This window comes from Oryzias latipes, chromosome 17, assembly GCF_053564925.1.
Source record: "Oryzias latipes strain Hd-rR chromosome 17, Olatipes_Hd-rR_3.1".
NCBI lineage: Eukaryota > Metazoa > Chordata > Actinopteri > Beloniformes > Adrianichthyidae > Oryzias > Oryzias latipes.
This window is the reverse complement of record NC_136253.1, coordinates 20,709,639-20,728,164: the sequence shown is the minus strand read 5'-3', so window position 1 is coordinate 20,728,164 and position 18,526 is coordinate 20,709,639. Positions and strand designations below refer to the sequence as shown.

The 18,526-nt window shown below is 40.6% G+C and overlaps 1 protein-coding gene across 3 annotated transcripts; it reads left to right on the top strand.

Moving 5' to 3' along the window:
- Positions 1-11,633: 11,633 nt before the first annotated feature.
- ipp (intracisternal A particle-promoted polypeptide) lies at positions 11,634-17,957 on the top strand. Of its 3 annotated transcripts, none has more exons than XM_004078998.4 (10): positions 11,634-11,754; positions 12,132-12,528; positions 12,608-12,819; positions 12,885-13,104; positions 14,519-14,674; positions 14,781-14,948; positions 15,041-15,178; positions 16,378-16,500; positions 16,577-16,797; positions 16,874-17,957. In XM_004078998.4, the coding sequence occupies exons 2-10, from the start codon at positions 12,198-12,200 to the stop codon at positions 17,096-17,098; spliced, it is 1,794 nt and encodes a 597-aa protein (XP_004079046.1). In that variant the 5' UTR covers positions 11,634-11,754; positions 12,132-12,197; the 3' UTR covers positions 17,099-17,957. The 3 variants fall into 3 exon arrangements, with proteins under 3 accessions (XP_004079046.1, XP_020566568.1, XP_020566569.1); XM_020710909.2 differs by having other exon boundaries at positions 11,695-11,765; XM_020710910.3 differs by lacking the exon at positions 11,634-11,754 and adding an exon at positions 11,921-12,051.
- The last annotated feature ends 569 nt before the right edge of the window (positions 17,958-18,526 follow it).

Sequence of the window (18,526 nt, the reverse complement as noted above, 5' to 3'; positions counted from 1 at the left end):
TGGGGGGATGCCGTGTTTATTTGCACTTTTTTCCACAGCTGTGTCTTTATAAAACAATCGTCTTCTTTGACCCAGAGCTTTTTGGTGTCTTTTACCCCTCTCCATTACACACCGGTGACAGTCAGTGAATGTGAAAATGATTTATAGGGTGCTTTAGTTACTTACCTTACAATACTGCAGACTGTGGACTTCTTCTTTGTCTGTCGGCTGCTCCCTTTAGGGGTCGCCACAACGAATCATCTTCCCCCATCTAACCCTATGCTCTGCATCCTCCTCCCCTACACTGATCACCCTGTCCTCCTCCATGAAACTCCTCTTCAAGCCTTCTCTAGGCCTCCTTTCTAATAGTTCCAACTAAAACATTCTTTTATAGACATTGTCACCATCCCCTCTCTCAATGTGTCCAAATCATCTCAGTCTGCTTCTCAACATATGTCTCCAAAATGTCTGACATGAGTGGTTCTTCTGAAATTGATTTCTGACCCTATACATACTTGTCACTCCTTGATGAGAACCTCGACTTGTTTGCTCTCCTTTCCAGAACTAACCTAAACCTCCCTGGATGTTCTTCCATCTGTTCCCTGCTCTCACTGCAAATCACAATGTCATCTGCAAATATCAATGTCCACGGAATATCCACTCCTCTCTAACCTCCTCTGGCAGTCTGTCTATCAGCACAGCAAACAAGAAGAGGCTCAAACTCTCATCTGCATCTTTAACTCTTCTGTTACATCTCCAGGACATCTCACCACGGTCTTATAGCTCTCATCCATGTTCTGCACCACTCTTACGTACAATTCTACTCCAGACTTCCTTAATTCCTTTTTCCTTTTAAAATTTAGTATGTTTAAGGATTTTATGGCAAAGTTACGTTTTTTTGTACCTGGTGGAGAGCTAGCAATAACAGTAACAATCGCAACTTACATTTCAAACTGTAAAATCAAACTAAAATGTTGATGTATCACTTCAGCTGATAATAGCTTCATGAAACTGTTTCTGTGTCAGCTTAACGGTCAGTTCAAGGTTTTTGAGGGCCATTTTGATTAACCGTGTTAAAGCTGTTCATACTTTGATCTTTGTCTGGGTCACTGCAAAATTTTGGATGTGTTTCCTTTTTCAGCCACCTAATCCCAATAAAAAATTCTAAAAGTTGTAAGATTTAAATAATGTATGCCATTGCTCATCCGTTAGATTGCGGGTTCGATTTTGTCTTGCCTGCCCATGTGTCGAAGTCTCCTTGGGCAAGACACTGAACCCCACCTTCCCTCTGGTGGAAGGTTGGTGCCAGTGTTCGGGAGCCGCCACCAGTGTGTGAATGTGTGTGTGAATGGGTAAATGGGTCTGTGACTGTACTGCGCTTTGGGCCTTCGAGGAAGGTAGAAAAGCGGTATATCAGTATACGCCATTTACCATTACTTGTTAAAAAAACTGTTTATATGCCTTCGATGTGGTTCAGTATTAACCACTCGCTTTGTTGGCAACAATCCTATACATTCTGACTTAAAAAAAAAAAGAAGCCATGGAGAAGATACTAAAAGTTCCACTTCAATCATCTTTTGATCTGTTTTAAAAGCGCAGTGATCTTTTCATTATGATTATGCCATTTTTAGTCAAAATAGAAAAACTTGCGTCATTTTCAAGAGGAGAGTTTCTGCAGAGCGGCAGCAGTTTATCAGAAATTCGCCTATGAATTGTGGACGTGACTGTTGGCATGGAGTAAGCCTCTGCTGATATCCCATCACTTTCACTATCTTACAGCCCATTACACCCCCTATCTAGCATTTCCGGTGCAACAAAAATAGCGAGCAATATTGGAGCTATCCAGCCATAAAGTTTTGAACTACATGGCAACTCAAATGAGGAAAATGAAGACGTTAATGGATCTATTTGTCTACAAGTGGATGGATCTTAATGAAACAGGGCAGGGGCGCACAAGTCCGAGTGGGCCTAGTTTGAAAGTTGGCAGAAAATGTGGGCCCGGAATTGGTTTGTCTGCAGTTTATGTGGTGGCCCGTCCTGTGTTTGACCAACAGAGCTTTTTTTTGTGGGCTGGCTTGCTACGCCAGCCGCCTGGTGGGCAGTGGAGCAGGGTCCGGCAGAGCTACCAGGGACCAACAGCCTGGGCGGCGACCCCGCTAGCTCTCCCAGACACTGAGTGTCCACATAAGCCAATGTGGGCAAACACAGGTGGGGCCACCACAGAAACTGCGGACAAACCAGTTCAGGGCCCACATTTTCTTCCCACTCTTAAACCATTTGTGCCCACTTGGCCTTGCTTGCTGGGAATTGTTTGCCGATTGTAGCACCTATGACACTCGATCAAGCTTTTTCTTTCTTGTTTTTTTTGCCTGCTTTTGATTCCCAACGATTTGCATAAAGGAATACTCACGAATGGAGCTTTAAGGCCCGTACACACCTGGACGAATATTTGCCAGCGTTTTTTTCGCCAGCGTTTTTCGCCACGTTTTTCGCCACGTTTTTTGTGTTCACACCCAGGTGATTTTCGCTGACGATGAGCTGAGCGAACATGCAATTTCATTCCCTGACATTAGATGGCGCTAAATGTAAAACAGAAATACCCCTGTACACAAGGTGGCGCTGCGCAACTTTACGCTTCTTAAAGTCGCTTTTCAATCAGAAGAAGAGAGCAAGTATTTACGCGCTTGTCAGAATCAAACAAAGAAAACATGAATATTTCCAGCACCAGTAGCTCTAGCTCCAGTTCCAGCGATGAAGAAATTATTGTTCTGTTGAATGATGAAAGACGCCGGAAAAGACGTCGATTTTGGGTACATCCCATAGTTACGAGAAGAGAAGAACATGGGGAGTTTTATCGACTGGTACAAGAGTTGAAAATGTATCATGAGCGTTTTCGGGGATATTTTAGAATGTCCGTCAGTGAGTGCATCTTCTTCGTCTTATTTCTTCGCGGCAGTGTAAACGCTACTTGGCGTATATCTTCTTTGCCGTGACGTATGTGTGCTCAGCAAGAAAGTTTTGTGTTTGAGCCCCCCCAAGTTGTGTTTTACTGTAACTTCAGAAGCTCCAGACACGTGTGTAAAAGCGCCATTCTCATTGGTCGTATAGTTTTTGACGGAGCGCGTCAAACCAAAAAAAACGAACCCGAGGCGTTTTTTTAAAATGACGCTTTTACGCGATGCGTTTTTCGCGTCGGTGTGCACACTCACATTGGTGCCCTTTGTTTAGTCACGAGGCGTTAAACTTTGGCGAATATCGCGCGCGAAATTCGTCCCGGTGTGTACGGGGCTTTAGTCCTAATTTACTTTAAATATATCCCCTATCAAGAAAAAAACACTACAAGAACTTGTAAAAAATGCGATTTCCATTGGAGTGAGTCTGAAAAGTCTCTCCCGCAATATACCTGTTATCTTTTTTCACAAACTTACTTTGAACCTGAAGAAATCCACAAAGATTTCGAGCACTATTAAAATCCAAATAGACAGGCAATTTCTTTTCACGTAGGCTTCATCATTTAATGTGTAGGTCTTGAAAGGTCAACAAAATGCTTTTTCATGGCTGCTTTTCATTGTCTAAATTTTTACATGTAACCCAGGTCTATTTAATGTTGTATGACCAGCTTCTAGTTGCTCTGACTTCCACATTTCTAAAAGTTTGATCTATGTAAAAACCTTGTCCCCGCATCTTTTTGACTCATTCATTCACCCTCTTCATTTGTCTGCACAACTTCGGCAAACACCCCACTGGCTTAAAATCATCTCATTTTGCTTTATGCCTCCCGATTTAAATAAGTCCTGACTGACAGGGAGAGTGGGGGGCAGGACGAATTATCTTTGGAGTCACGCCTAAAACACACACGCACACACACACGACCAACTGTCTCACAGGCTTTCAGAAAAATAGGTTTTCGCTTTCAGTTTGGAGTAGCCAATAGGGTGCCTCGTCTTCTCTGTCTCCGTCCGATTCCAGTTTCACGCTACACGGTCAGCCAATGAGAACCGAGTGCTTTCCGCACGCCGGCCAATCAGAACCCAGTTGCTATGTTGGAGGAAGAATCGATAAGAGGGATTTTTTTTCCACCCCCACTCCCCCCCTCTCTTTTTTTTTTTACTTGCTCACGTTATAGCAGGCTTGCAGGCTTAGGGCAAGATATCCTGTTGCTTGCCAACCAACATGTCTGCCAAAGACTGAACCAATAAAGACACCAGAGCCTCGTTTTCTGTTCTTTTCAGGTCACAGGCAAGGTTGGAAAGAAAAATGAAACAATACAACCAAAACGTCTGCAAAAATTTGTGCAAAAAAAGAAAGTTTGATACTGAGAATATGTATATGTTAGATCTCAAAATTTTTGCACTTTTTTCTATAATTAATTGAGTTTTTATTCAAATATCCAACATGAAAAAAAAAGGATACCAGAGGAGATCACAAAAAAACTGAGACAGACTAGTACTACTTTGTTAAGTCTAAATTCTCATCTGTTGAGCTACTTTAAGCCATTGACACAAAGACCACAGACTGACGATGATTGTTATGGGGCATTTTGATCCAACTTGGCATGTTTTCAAATGTTTAAAGGGATTCATAATTGGATATGTGTGTTGTTTTAAGTGAACTTATGTGACGCAGATTTGAGTAACAAGCTAAGTTCACAGTGGGTCACAATGGGACATTGAGCCTGCTCAGGAAAAGCTTACGGACCGCTTTACTGACAAACCATCCGATCCTAGTCTACAACCAAATGAGATTTAGACCTTCCAGGTTGTTAAGAATGGAAGATGATGCCACTGAACTGAATCAGACATAGCAAGACAGCACCACTGACATTTGTATGGTTTTATTTTTTAAGATACAAACCCCACCTTAGTCTGACTTAAGCTCTGGATGTAATTTCCTGGCAGCAATCTTGAGTCAAAATTCATTAAAAAAATAAAGACATTCAGTCAAACTACACTAAATGGCCACAAGGTTGAGTACCTTATTTTTCGCACTTTTGGTAGAAATTTGTTTAACAAAATATGGCACCACAAACACACACTTCATCTTGAAATGCATCTCATAATAACAGAATCCGTAACAATAAATTTAATGTAACACATTTATCTTCATGAAACATAGGAGAAATTTAGTATATTAGCTCAACATATCAACAATTATTCAGATTACCATTGCATAAAGAATATGCTAACAAGACAACAAACTTTTATATCACTTCAAGTCACTAATCCATTGGAGTCTTCATCCTCTGAGTTGTTTTGGAACAATTCCACGTAAAAATGAGAGTCACTTCTTCTTCTGCGTCAATTTCATTAGCAAATGATACACACCTACAGTGCCCTCTAGTGGTTATCACTTTTTAAAAAAATCACATATAAGTCACACCAGCCAAACTACACAAAACAATGCAACTTATACTCATTGATTGACCTCAGATTTCTGTGTTTTCTGGGTAAAGGTGGGTCAAAAGTTCCAGCCAGTTGTTAATGATTGGTTAAACTGTTTACAAACTAGGACAGCCATCTCATTTTGCACCAGTAAAAGTAAATATTGAGATAAAACACACAACCCCATGTTCAGCAGGGGTATCTACATTCAGGACCATAAATATTTGGACAGAGACACATTCTTTCTATTTCTGTTTCTGTACATTACCACAGTGAATTTTAAATAAAACAACTCAGATGCCATTGAAATTCAGACTTTCAGCTTTTATTCCATGGGTTGAACAAAAAGATTGCAAAAAAATGTTAAAAACTAAAGCATTTTTTAAACACAATCCCTTCATTTCATGGGCTCGTAAGTAATTGGACAATTGTCTTCCATGCTATTGCATAGGCAGTTGTGGGCAATTTCCTTGTTATGTCATTATGAGTGAAGCAGATAAAAGGCCTGGAGTTGATTAGAGGACTCGTGCTTGCATTTTGAAGATTTTGCTGTGAACATACAATATGCGGTCAAAGGAGCTCTCCATGCAGGTGAAAGGAGCCATCATTACGCTGAGAAAACAGAAAAAACCATGTGAGAAATTGCTACAGTATTAGGAGTGGCAAAATCAACAGTGTGGTACATCCTGAGAAAGAAACAAAGCACTGGTGAACTCAGCCACGCTGAGTTTCTGGAAAAACATTCTTTGGACAGATGAAACCAAAATCAACAACTACCAGAATGATGGCAAGAGAAAAGTATGGAGAAGGCGAGGAGAAGCTCATGATCCAAAGCACATATGACGTGATGACGTGACACAGGACAGAAGCAGCCCAATGAATTCTAAGGTGTTCAGAGACATACTGTCTGCGCAGATCCAGGTGAATGCAGCCAAACTGATTGGGCAGCGTTTCATAATACAGACGGACAACCACCCAAAACATACAGCCAAAGCAACTCAGGAGTTTAGTAAACCAAAGAAGTGGAAAATCCTTGAATGGCCAAGTCAGTCACCTGATTAACCCAATTGAGCATGCATTTCACTCGTTGAAGACTAAACTTCAGACAGAAAGGCCCACAAACAAACAGCAACTGAAAGCCGCTGCAGTAAAGGCCTGGCAGAGCATTCAGAAGGAGAAAACCCAGCATCTGGTGATGTCCATGAGTTCAAGACTTCAGGCTGTCATTGCCAACAAAGGGTTTTCAACCAAATATTAGTAATGACCATTTTGTTTTCAGTTATTTACTTTGTCCAATTACTTACCAGCCCATGAAATGAAGGGATTGTGTTTAAATGCTTTAGTTTTTCACATTTTTATGCAATCTTTTTGTTCAACCCATGGAATGAAAACTGAAAGTCTGCACTTCAATGGCATCTGAGTTGTTTTATTTAAAATTCCCTGTGGTAATGTACAGAAACTAAATTAAAAAAAATGTGTCTCAGTCCAAATATTTGTGGTCCTGACCGTATATGCACTCCGTTGTTTTATCAAATCTGGAAAGATTTCAGTGATATAAAAAAATGTAATATTTACTCTCACTTGTACCTTACATTTGTCAGTTTTATCTCCAAATATTTTCCATAAAGTGATATTTAGCCAGAGGACGGAGCCCTAATGAAAAACTCAAACATACCCTATGCTTAAACAACAGAGTAGTAATTATGGTGAGCTTTTTCCATAGGATGACCCTGGCGCTATTTACTTTGTCTCCTGCTGCATGGGAAAATCTGGCAGGAGGGTGAACTTTTACCACAACGGAGAAAACATAATGATTGAGGAAAACAATTTTTTGCTCTTGACCAACTCAAAACTTTGCCTATAGGAGGAAAAAAGAAAAGCTGAGTTATAGCATTTCCTCCTTCCAGGGAATAATTTTCACCACAAAAAGTTTATGTCACCACAATTGTATTGCTTTTAGTGCCTCACCTACTTATTAAACCTTAAAACCTGTTTTACAAGCGACACCACCCCTTGGCAACAGCGTGAGGAACAAAAGCAGCACGCTTGTGCTACAAATTTAATATATAATAGGCTCCAATTTTCAAGCTCAGTTTTATCCCTTCTGCATCCAAATCAAATACGACGTTTGATCCCCAGATGTTCTCATGTCGACCATGTTGAAGGCATGTATGTAACATGTTCCATCTGTGCACTGAATGGAGGCTGAAGTCACGCTTCAATGGAACACTAATAAGGTTCTTGAATTGCAAATGAGCGCCGATCACCTCATGACTGCTAAAAATAAACAATGTGATTAACACGTAACTTCAGCTCACATGAACACAGTCAGTCCGGAAAAGATTGGAGGTTAATGAGGACAAGGGGAGAAAAAAAACACTCTAATATTTTGGACATTTTAATTAAATAAGGTAAAACTGATATCCGATCAGTTCAAAAAAACATGGCAGAAATCAGTTTGAAACAGATTTTTTAAATTTTTAAATAAATAAATCATGTCATCTTATTACAAACTGACTCTGAGAAACAGGACTTTAAAATTATTCATTTTGTAAGTATAAGTTTGATCTTTTTGAAGCTTAATTTTTCCTTTTTTGGGATCTTATACATGGTAAGTTTGCCTTTTAATGTTTTTTAGAAAGTTGACTTAATACGCAGTGGGAGCTTTATCTTGCTTTAAAGTGTCATTTCAGTCGCATCCAATGAGGTAATTGTTCAGCCGAGAAAGTGATCATGGTGGAATTCCCTTTGGGAGAACCAGATGAACTGGAAATTTATCAATGCAGTGTTGCAGGAGGGTGTAACTAAAAAGGGTGGGCAGATTGGCACACACTCACCTTGAGTTTTTATTGGCCAGCACTGGTGCCAGCAGTTTTTTCCTTGTAAACCACTGGCTGTCTCTTAGTGACACTGTAAAAAAAGCAGGCAGCACAAGTCTAGAGACTGTCGTTACTGGACTTGAATTTCAGGAGTGTGAACTTTTGAGCTCACAAGTTTTTTTCATTAGAAGTCAGAAATTTTGAAAGACAGCCAACAAAAATAGTGAACAGAGATGTGTATAAAAGCACATTTTTGCATTTATTTTCACTCATTTGATTTGATTGGAACATGCTGGCAGTGGCACAGTCTTCCACCAAACCCATGCTGCTTCTTGGAGCCTTCTTCTTGGTGCAGCGTGCAGCCAACTCTGGAGAATGAATCTATCTAAAATTACCACTCTGCTGGGAGCTGAAATGGCAAAAACACCACGGTAATTTACATGTAAGCTTTCTGTGGTTTGTTGTCAAGGATTTCTCTGCCTTCATCTGCAAGATTAAGGGCAGCACTGCCACCTGCTGTTGCATTTCACCAAGAAAAGTGTTGAAATCAGCTGAACAAATCTAGTGAATGACAAATAAAAACAACAAAAATAAAGCTTCATAAATTACCATTTGAAACAGATGTTTTTTTTACATGTTTGAACAAGAAAGACAGCAAAAAAGGGATGTAATACAAAGTTTGTAACCGTTTTTTGGCAGGACAAACATGAAGTGAAAATAACTGATAATCCAAAGAATCAGTAAACAGAAAAGGCAGTTTAAAAAATGGAAAGAAAAGGAAAGAATCACAACATACTGCAGAACAGACTCAACAAAAATTTAAGAAATTTTAACGAATTGAAAATATAAAAAAGTAAATGGATTTTAGCACTACAAAAATATTCTAACACGAAGTGATCGCCATTTTACTAAATGTTTTTAAGCCTTATTTTCAATAAAATAAAGTCAGGACTTGTTTCTCGACAAACTATAAACAGACAGACAGATAGACAGATAGATATAGATAGATACTGTCAGGACCATAAATATTTGGACAGAGACACATTCTTTCTAATTTTGTTTCTGTACATTACCACAGTGACTTTTAAATAAAACAACTACAAACAAAAAAAACGAAAGCTTTTTTTTTAACACAATCCTTTCATTTCATGGGCTCGTAAGTAATTGGACAATTGACCTGAAATGGAATGAATGAATGAATGAACCTGAAACAGAACATCAATGGGGGGCCTTTCTGTGTGGAGTTTGCATGTTCTATCCGTGCATGCGTGGGTTCTCTCCGGGGACTCCGGCGTCCTCCCACCGTCCAAAAACATGCTTCATAGGTTAATTGGTAACTCCAAATTGTCCATAGGTGTGAATGTGAGTGTGCATGGGTGTGTGGTATGTGTGACCCTGCGATAGACTGGCGACCTGCCCAGGATGTCGCCTGCCTTGGCCCATAAGTGGACTGGATAGGCTCCGGCAGCCCCGTGACCCCGAAAGGGACAAACGGAAGAAGATGAATGAATGCTATTGCATGGGCAGTTGTGGGCAATTCCCTTGTTATGTCATTATGAGTGAAGCAGATAAAAGGCCTGGAGTTGATTAGAGGACTCGTGCTTGCATTTTGAAGATTTTGCTGTGAACATACAATATGCGGTCAAAGGAGCTCTCCATGCAGGTGAAAGGAGCCATCATTACGCTGAGAAAACAGAAAAAACCATGTGAGAAATTGCTACAGTATTAGGAGTGGCAAATTCAACAGTGTGGTACATCCTGAGAAAGAAACAAAGCACTGGTGAACTCAGCCACGCAAAAAGACCTGGACGTCCATGGATGACAACAGTGGTGGATGATCGCAGAATCATTTCCATGGTGAAGAGGAACCCGTTCACAACAGCCAACCTAGTGAACAACACTCCCCAGGAGGTAGGCGTGTCAATAACCAAGTAAGAAGACTGCATGAAAGTAGATACAAAGGGTACACTGCAAGATGCAAGCCACTTATAAGCCTCAAGAATAGGAAGGATAGATTGGACTTTGCTAAAAAGCATCTAAAAATGGCCAGCACAGTTCTGGAAAAACATTCTTTGGACAGATGAACCCAAAATCAACCTCTACCAGAATGATGGCAAGAGAAAAGTATGGAGAAGGCGTGGAGAAGCTCCTAATCCAAAGCACACTACATCATCAGTAAAACACTGTGGAGGCAGTGTGATGGTCTGGGCGTGCATGGCTGCTAGTGGCACTGGGACACTAGTGTTTATTGATGACGTGACACAGGACAGAAGCAGGCCAATGAATTCTGAGGTGTTCAGAGACATACTGTCTGCGCAGATCCAGGTGAATGCAGCCAAACTGATTGGGCAGCGTTTCATAATACAGATGGACAACCACCCAAAACACACAGCCAAAGCAACTCAGGAGTTTAGTAAACCAAAGAAGTGGAAAATCCTTGAATGGCCAAGTCAGTCACCTGATTAACCCAATTGAGCATGCATTTCACTCGTTGAAGACTAAACTTCAGACAGAAAGGCCCACAAACAAACAGCAACTGAAAGCCGCTGCAGTAAAGGCCTGGCAGAGCATTCAGAAGGAGAAAACCCAGCATCTGGTGATGTCCATGAGTTCAAGACTTGTGGCTGTCATTGCCAACAAAGGGTTTTCAACCAAATATTAGTAATGACCATTTTGTTTTCAGTTATTTCCTTTGTCCAATTACTTACCAGCCCATGAAATGAAGGGATTATGTTTAAAAAATACTTTATTTTTTCACATTTTTATACAATCTTTTTGTTCAACCCATGTAATAAAAGCCGAAAGTCTGCACTTCAATGACATCTGAGTTGTTTTATTTAAATTTCAATGTGGTAATGTAGAGAAACTAAATTAGAAATAATGTGTCTCTGTCCAAATATTTATGGTCCTGACCGTACATATATATATATATAGATATATAGATAGTATAAAAATCATCCAACACTGTATGATTCCAGCAGCTGGTGATATGATTATTACTGAAGTTTTCTGGGGTTTTTCTTTTTCTAAGAAATGTTCAAATAACATAGCAATGGGCAAAATATGCTTTATCATATTTAATTTAAAACATGAAGAAAAATCAGCAGGCGGAGATGCATTAAGGACATCTTTTTCCTTCTCTGCATCTGTTTATTTCGAATTAGTGGGATGAAATTTAATCTTGTATTGCTTTTAAATGCCCTAACATTCTCGCACCCTCTCTGATATGTCCTATGAATTCCCCCCAGTCCTCACTGTAATATAGTTAACAAATAGTTTGACATTCATATTTTATGGCTCAATTGATAATTTTTGTTTAAGTCTGTATGTAAAATATAGTTATAGTCTTGTCTTTCTTTTTAGGAAGTTGTCCTTTGTAGGCCTCTGTAAAAAGGACTGCCAATAAAAGGTTACATTTTATTTTGTTTTATTTCATTTCTTTATTTTATTTTATTTTGTTTTATTTTGCGCATGTTGATTGGTTGAGACCAAAGCAATCGATCCAGAGCAGTTGGATTGACAGCCTGCAGATCACCGGAAGTTCGTCCGCGGCTACTTCCTCTGTAAACAAACCAGTAAGTTCACGGTAGAATAATTCTTTATTTTTTTGCAGTTCTTTCTGTCATTTTCTGCGTGGTGATACTGTTGTGTTTCGTTTTTGAAAGTTCAAAACTGTTATTTGGTTAACACGCATTTTAAACTTTAATTACAACATTTGAAAGCATATAATGGTCCGCTCGATGGTTAGCATAGCGCTAGCTAACAAAACAGTGGTGAAGTGTAGTGGGTTTTATTCGTGATTATTGTTAATGCAACTCACGGACTATTTTACGTTTGCATGTGTCTTATTGTGACAGATACCGGAGTTTCACGTGGGTATCTGCATGTGCCACATGTTGGTTATTATACAACAGTTTCCAGATTCCTGCCTTTTCTGTTCTGTTACTACTAGATGCTGAAACCCCTTACAGAGGAGGGGTTCTGGCCTCCATGGTAACACCGCTGCACCTCGGTTACCATGTCCTCCCTGTCAACATCCGCTATCTGTGGTGATGCTGCGGCTGCCATGGCAACCCCAGGGTGTGACCAGGCTGTGCTGGCCTCAGATTGTCACGCCAGGCTGATGCTGGCCCAGATGAACAAGCTGCGTCTCCGCACAGACTTCTGCGACGTGGGTCTGAACGTCGGGGGCCGGGTCTTCAGGGTCCACCGGCTTGTCCTCGCTGCCAGCAGCCCGTACTTCTCAGCCCTGTTCTCGGGGGGGATGAAGGAGGCGGACAAGGAAGAAGTGCACATCATTGGAGTGGACCCGGTCGTCTTTGAGAGTTTGCTGGAATTTGTGTACACAGGTTGTCATCTGAATCACATTTTTTTGGGGGGGGGAACAAACAAAAAACATGTAAAAGCAAACATTTTTTCTGTATTCAGGAGCGATCAATGTAACCGTGGACAACGTTCAGGAGCTGATGGTGGCCGCCGACATGCTGCACCTGAATGAGGTTGTTTCCGTCTGCGGGGAGTTCCTTAAAAGTCACATGGACTCCTCCAACTGTGTGGGAATCTTCCAGTTCTCAGAGCAGATCGGCTGCTTGGAAATGTTGGAATTCACCGAGAACTACATCTACGTTCACTTTTTGGAGGTCTGTATACAGCAACGCAGTGTTTTAATCAAAGTATTGTTAACAAACACGTCTTTCATCTTCAGGTTTGTGTCACTGATGAGTTCAGGAGCCTGTCCAAAGACCAATTAGTCAGGCTTCTGAGAAGTGAGGAGTTGAGGATTGAGGATGAGTACCAGGTCTTCACTGCTGCGATGGACTGGGTTCTTCAAGATGTGCCAAAGAGGAAAAAACATGTTGTGGAAGTTTTGGAAGCGGTCCGCTTCCCTCTGCTTTCCCCACAGAGGCTATTCAAGTACATAGAAGGTGAGAACTTATCCTTTTTTTTTCTTTTAGGTTTCCTGTTTCTTCACAACAATTTGAATAAAAAAATACTCAGAAATGCAATTTTAAGCTTAGGTTTCTTAATATATGTCATCTATTATCAGAAAATTTCACAAAAACCAAAGAAGCATGTTTTTTTTTATTTGAGTGGGTCTGTAAGAACACTAAGGTGTCGCATTACAACATATGGGATAGGGGTGCAATGGATCACAGAACCGACAGTTCGGATCGTGTCACGGTTCGAGAGTCACAGAAAAAGGAAAAAACAACAGGAAAAATAACAAGAAAGGCAGTGGAGCCGTTCCATCCCTAATGTGGGCGAATCAAAATAGAAACATTTCTTTAACATTTACTCCAAATGTGTGAGGATGTTTTCCAGGATAGACTTCCAACATGAAAAGAAGAATATTTGTTTTAGGAGCTCCAAAGTTTCTGCAGAGAATGAGCGGAAGCCGTTTCACACCACATGGCAAAAACAGCAGGAAGTATCTTACATCCAACAGACATAGTTTATCATTTTCACACTTGTAGAAAAGCACCTGCAACCCCTTAAAAAAAGAAGTTATTATTATTATTATTATTAAAAGATGTGAAGGCTGAAAAAGAAGATTTACAAATAAACAGGAAGTTGATTAGATTTAAACTGTCTTCCTTCTGTGACATTTCAGAATAGAAGTTACTAAGCCTGAGAGTAAACAAACTCTTTTTTTAGACATTTTAAGAAGCTAAATCCATTCATTCCCTGTCTTTACATACAGCATTTTATAACCAAAGGACAAAAGAGTGTGCAAACAATTACACAAAATTAAGAAGACTTGAAAATTTCTAAAATTGAAACAAGTTTAAAAACACAGAAGGAAAAAAAAATTGAATTTGAATTTGTCCTCTTAATTTTTTGTATTTTAGAAAGTGTGTCTTACTGGATAACACAGCAGATGTGGGAACTGTTTGGTTGAAGGTTCAATACCCCGACTAGGCATAATTATACTTTAAGCCGAAACATCTGCGTTACTTGTTTTTAAATAAGTCACAAAATTGCTTTTCTTTGCTGAAGGATTTTTAAAAAGTGATGCTTTTAAGCAGAGTGAAAGTCCTCCTTTTTGAGGCAAACAAACCTGAGTGAGATTTGAATAATTAGGGAAATTAAATCCAGTATTTTTGAGTTGCAGGATCAAAGGAGCATTAACGGTAAAATTTGGGTTTTCTATTCTAAATGATAAAAAAGGGGATAATAAGTACAAATGTATCTTTTATTTTTACATATACTTCTATTAAGTTGATAAATTTTATTAAGTGCTATATTGTTTTAAATTTGTTCAAATGGTTTATTATAAAACTTGTGTGTTTTTTCTAGTTTTGTTAATAACTGAAAATTACATTTTCTTTTAATACAAAGGCATTACCGACTTCAGCCTGCGGGTGGCACTGCAGACTCTGCTGAAGGAGTACACTGAAGTCTCAAAGTCTCCCAAAGAAAATAAGCTGTACAGTCAACTCCAGCCGGCCAAGATGAGGCCCAGACGGAAAGCCAGAAAATACCTTTATGCCATAGGTTCTCTGTCACATTCATTACTTTACCGCGTCGTTCTAGGTGCAGATTTTGATGGAAACTGCTGGAGTGAAGCTTTGAGACTTCATGAAAGTCTTCATGTCTGCAGGAGGTTACACCCGCCTGCAGGGCGGCCGCTGGAGCGACAGCCGGGCGTTGAGCTGCGTGGAGCGCTTCGACACCTTCAACCAGTACTGGACCACCGTGTCATCGCTGCATCAGGCTCGCAGCGGACTGGGGGTGGCCGTTCTGGAGGGCATGATTTATGTGGTGGGAGGTGAGAACTGTTTCCTGCTTAGAAATATACATGGAAGAAAAACAAAACATCTTACAGTATCTTTTTTTTAATATATATTTTCTTCATTTTAGGGGAGAAAGACTCCATGATTTTTGACTGCACAGAGCGATACGACCCCGTCACCAAACAGTGGGCCGCTGCTGCGTCCCTGAATTTCCCTCGCTGTGGGGTCGGAGTATGTCCATGCCACGGTGCTCTGTATGCACTGGGTAAAGGATGCCTAACATTCAAGCATTTACACAAGGGAATCCCTTTCAAATGAGAACTTAGAGCTTTAATGTTTATTTTAAAGTTGTCAAGTGGCAAAACTGTTGCTTTTGATCCAATATCTACGGTGGCCCTGATGTCCATATTATGTTTACAAAGCATTTAATGCAAAAGCACTTAAAGATCAAAATGAAAACAAATAATAAAAAAAGAGACCTAAACAAAATCCTAAAAAGCAAAACGTCATTCCAAAAAAATAAAAAGGAAACATTTTGGGGGGAAAAACGTGATTTACAGAAATCAAAGTAAAATCTAACAACATAAGAAACCAGAGAAGGTAGATCTTACAGAACCTCACTGGTTGGATGAGACCTTTGTTCACCTTTTCAACCGGATGTTATCTGACCACAGCCACTACAAAAGCTCAGTGATTGCTCAATCAACTCTTTTACTGCTCTCTTATTTTGCTTCACTTTGATTTCTGGAAATTACTTTTGTTTTCAGAATTCTTTTTGTCTTTTTACATTTTGGTTTCGGGAATTTTCTATTCATTTCTAAAATGTTGTGTTATTTTCATATGATTTGTTTTGCTGTAATATGCTTTTGCATTGAGTGATTTGCACTTCAGGGCCACCGTACAGGATATAAAAATATAGTATGTGTTCCAGCGTTGGGAGACACGGTGCAGGAACGACAGCAGGTTGAATCCAGTTGTGTAATGGTGGTTCAGACAGAGGAAGTGATTTGCTGTCGGTTCCTTTGCGGTTCCTTAGAGCCACACGGTTGGATGAGTCCATCACTGAAGCTGCTCTTTTTTATTTACTTTTTTAATCTGTTCAATCTGTTGGCGTTCTTTGCCTTGATGCCAGCGGCCCCAAGATCACACCACAAGGCAGAAGGTGGCACTCCCCACAACCGACTGGTAAAACATCTGCAGGATCTTGTTGTAGAAAGAAGAAGTAAATCCAGCTTTATGGCCTCCTTTAGATAGCACACTCCACTTTCCTTGCAGGACAAGGGTCGGGTTTTGTGCAGTAGGTCATGACAGGGCGTGAAAGGTCACGTGTAGCATTTTAAAAGACTTTTATTGTGACAGGTTCTCGTAAAACTATAGACCTGAGCTTGGTCGAGCTTCCTGTAAATCCAAAAGCGTGAAGGTCATTTCACAAAGACTAAAAGGGGAAATGTCACCTGCCTGCAGGTGGCTGGATCGGATCAGAGATCGGGAAGACGATGGAGCGCTACGACCCGGAGGAAAACAAATGGGAGGTCATTGGCAGCATGGCAGTCCCCCGCTATTACTTTGGATGCTGTGAGCTGCAAGGTTTGTTTGTTTGTTTTTCAAAATCAGTGGAATGCTGCAGGAATAAATGCTTCCATTTGCCCCCACCGCCCTGCAGGACTCATTTACGTGATTGGAGGGATCAGTGACGAAGGAATGGAGCTGCGCTCAGCAGAAATGTACGACCCCATCTCCCGCCGGTGGAGCGCCCTACCTGTGATGGTCACTCGCCGGGCGTACGTGGGCGTCGCCTGCCTGAACAACTCCATATACGCCGTGGGAGGCTGGAACGAGGCATTGGGAGCGCTGGAAACGGTGGAAAAGTATTGTCCCGAGGAGGTAACGTGGCTTCAGATGTCTCCTTTCCAGCTCTCTTGTTTCAGTTTGAAAACCATCAATGGAAATGTCTGCGCAGGAGAAGTGGGTGGAGGTGGCATCCATGTCCACGGCACGCGCAGGGCTGTCCGTGTCCGCGGTCAACGGGCTGCTGTACGCGGTGGGAGGAAGAGCCGCCAGCAGAGACTTCTCTGCGCCGGTGACGGTGGACTCTGTGGAGATCTACGACCCTCACCTGGACACGTGGACGGAGGTGGGGAACATGATCACCAGCCGCTGCGACGGCGGGCTGGCCGTACTCTGACGGACATCGTGAACCCCTGAAAAACTGTGGACGGCACTTTAAGACAGACTGGAGGAACGGAGCGTTTCTGTGGTTTTCAAACACCCAAGCAACTATTTTTGGACTGGAAAGATGTCCTGCTGTTACACAACTCACTGCTTTCCTTTTCCGTTATTCTGAGTCATTTTATTTGAATATCAAAGTGACAAACATGCGATTCTGTTTACAGTCCTGATCAGTTTTCATCATTAAGAAGTCCTAGTTTAGTTTGAATGTTTCAAAAGGATGTTTTTTGATGGATAAATGCTGATTTTAGGGTCAAATCTCCCACATTCTTGAGCTGGACTGTTTATGGACCAAAGTGTGTTGAATTGCCAGATCATGCACTCCACTTGTAGATTTTTCTTTGAGTTTCTGCAGAAAGTTATGCTTCTTAACTACCATTCGTACTTAAGTTGTTTCAAACCTAAGATGAATATAGTTTGCACTAAATTTGCATTTCAGTCACTGGATTGACAGGATTTATTGACTCAGAAACAAAAAGTTTGGACACAGATAATGAAAAAGCGTAAATAAAGTGTATTTTCTAACTTTTACTCAACTGTGAAATGATAAAAATGTTTAAGAACTGGAAAAGAAAATAAGTTTTTGACTTCCAAATGCAGAAAAAAGCCCAGCATTAGCAGGTTCTGTGTGTGGAGGGGGGTGTCCTCTGGGCTTTCCATTTCCCCCCACAGTCCAAAAACATGGTGGTTCTAAAACGTTCTCTAAGAGTGATGGAGTTTAGCAAAACAAGCAGGTTTCAAATATGCTGATTTATGATTAGGGTTGCCAGATCTGAGAGAAATGAAGGAATAAAAAGCCATTTACATCTGAAATATTTCCGTCTTCTCCTAAAACTGATGGAGTTTTTTACATTTTTCCTCAACCTCTTCATCTTTTGGACCTATTTTCAAAGTGTTCCCAGTGGTCTTTTAATAATGATTTTTACCAGTATTTTTTAGCCAAAAATCAAACGGTTTGTGCTGTTTTCATGGACAGTTTCTGCAGAGAAATTCACCTTTGAGTTGTGGGCGGGACCGTTGGCGCAAAGCAACCTCCCTCCTCGGTCTTTTCTGGCCCGCCCAGCAGATTTTCTACGTCACAAATAAACTATTTCAAAGAGCATTTTTGCATCTACTCCTGATTCACAACGATATGAATAAAGCAATATTCAGAAATGCAATTTTATGCTTCTTTGTTATGTGTCCATCAAAAAATAGGCTACAACAACATGTTAAAAAAAACGATTGTCATGCGCTTTTTATTTATGCAAAACCATTGAGCACCTTTTTTCTTCTTTAAACTCTTGATTCCCTGCTGCTCCTGAAACCACTTTTCTGTCTTGCTTCCTTTTTTGAGCAAAAACAGCTGAAAAATCTTTGGAAACATTTGTCTTCAAGGCAGCCT

Excerpts from the sequence above, each read along its gene's own strand:
- ipp (XM_004078998.4), top strand. The coding sequence starts at position 12,198 with ATGTCCTCCCTGTCAACATCCGCTATCTGTGGTGATGCTGCGGCTGCC. Across the intron at positions 13,105-14,518 it reads GCTATTCAAGTACATAGAAG|GCATTACCGACTTCAGCCTG; the intron begins GTGAGAACTTAT and ends TTTAATACAAAG. Across the intron at positions 14,949-15,040 it reads CATGATTTATGTGGTGGGAG|GGGAGAAAGACTCCATGATT; the intron begins GTGAGAACTGTT and ends TCTTCATTTTAG.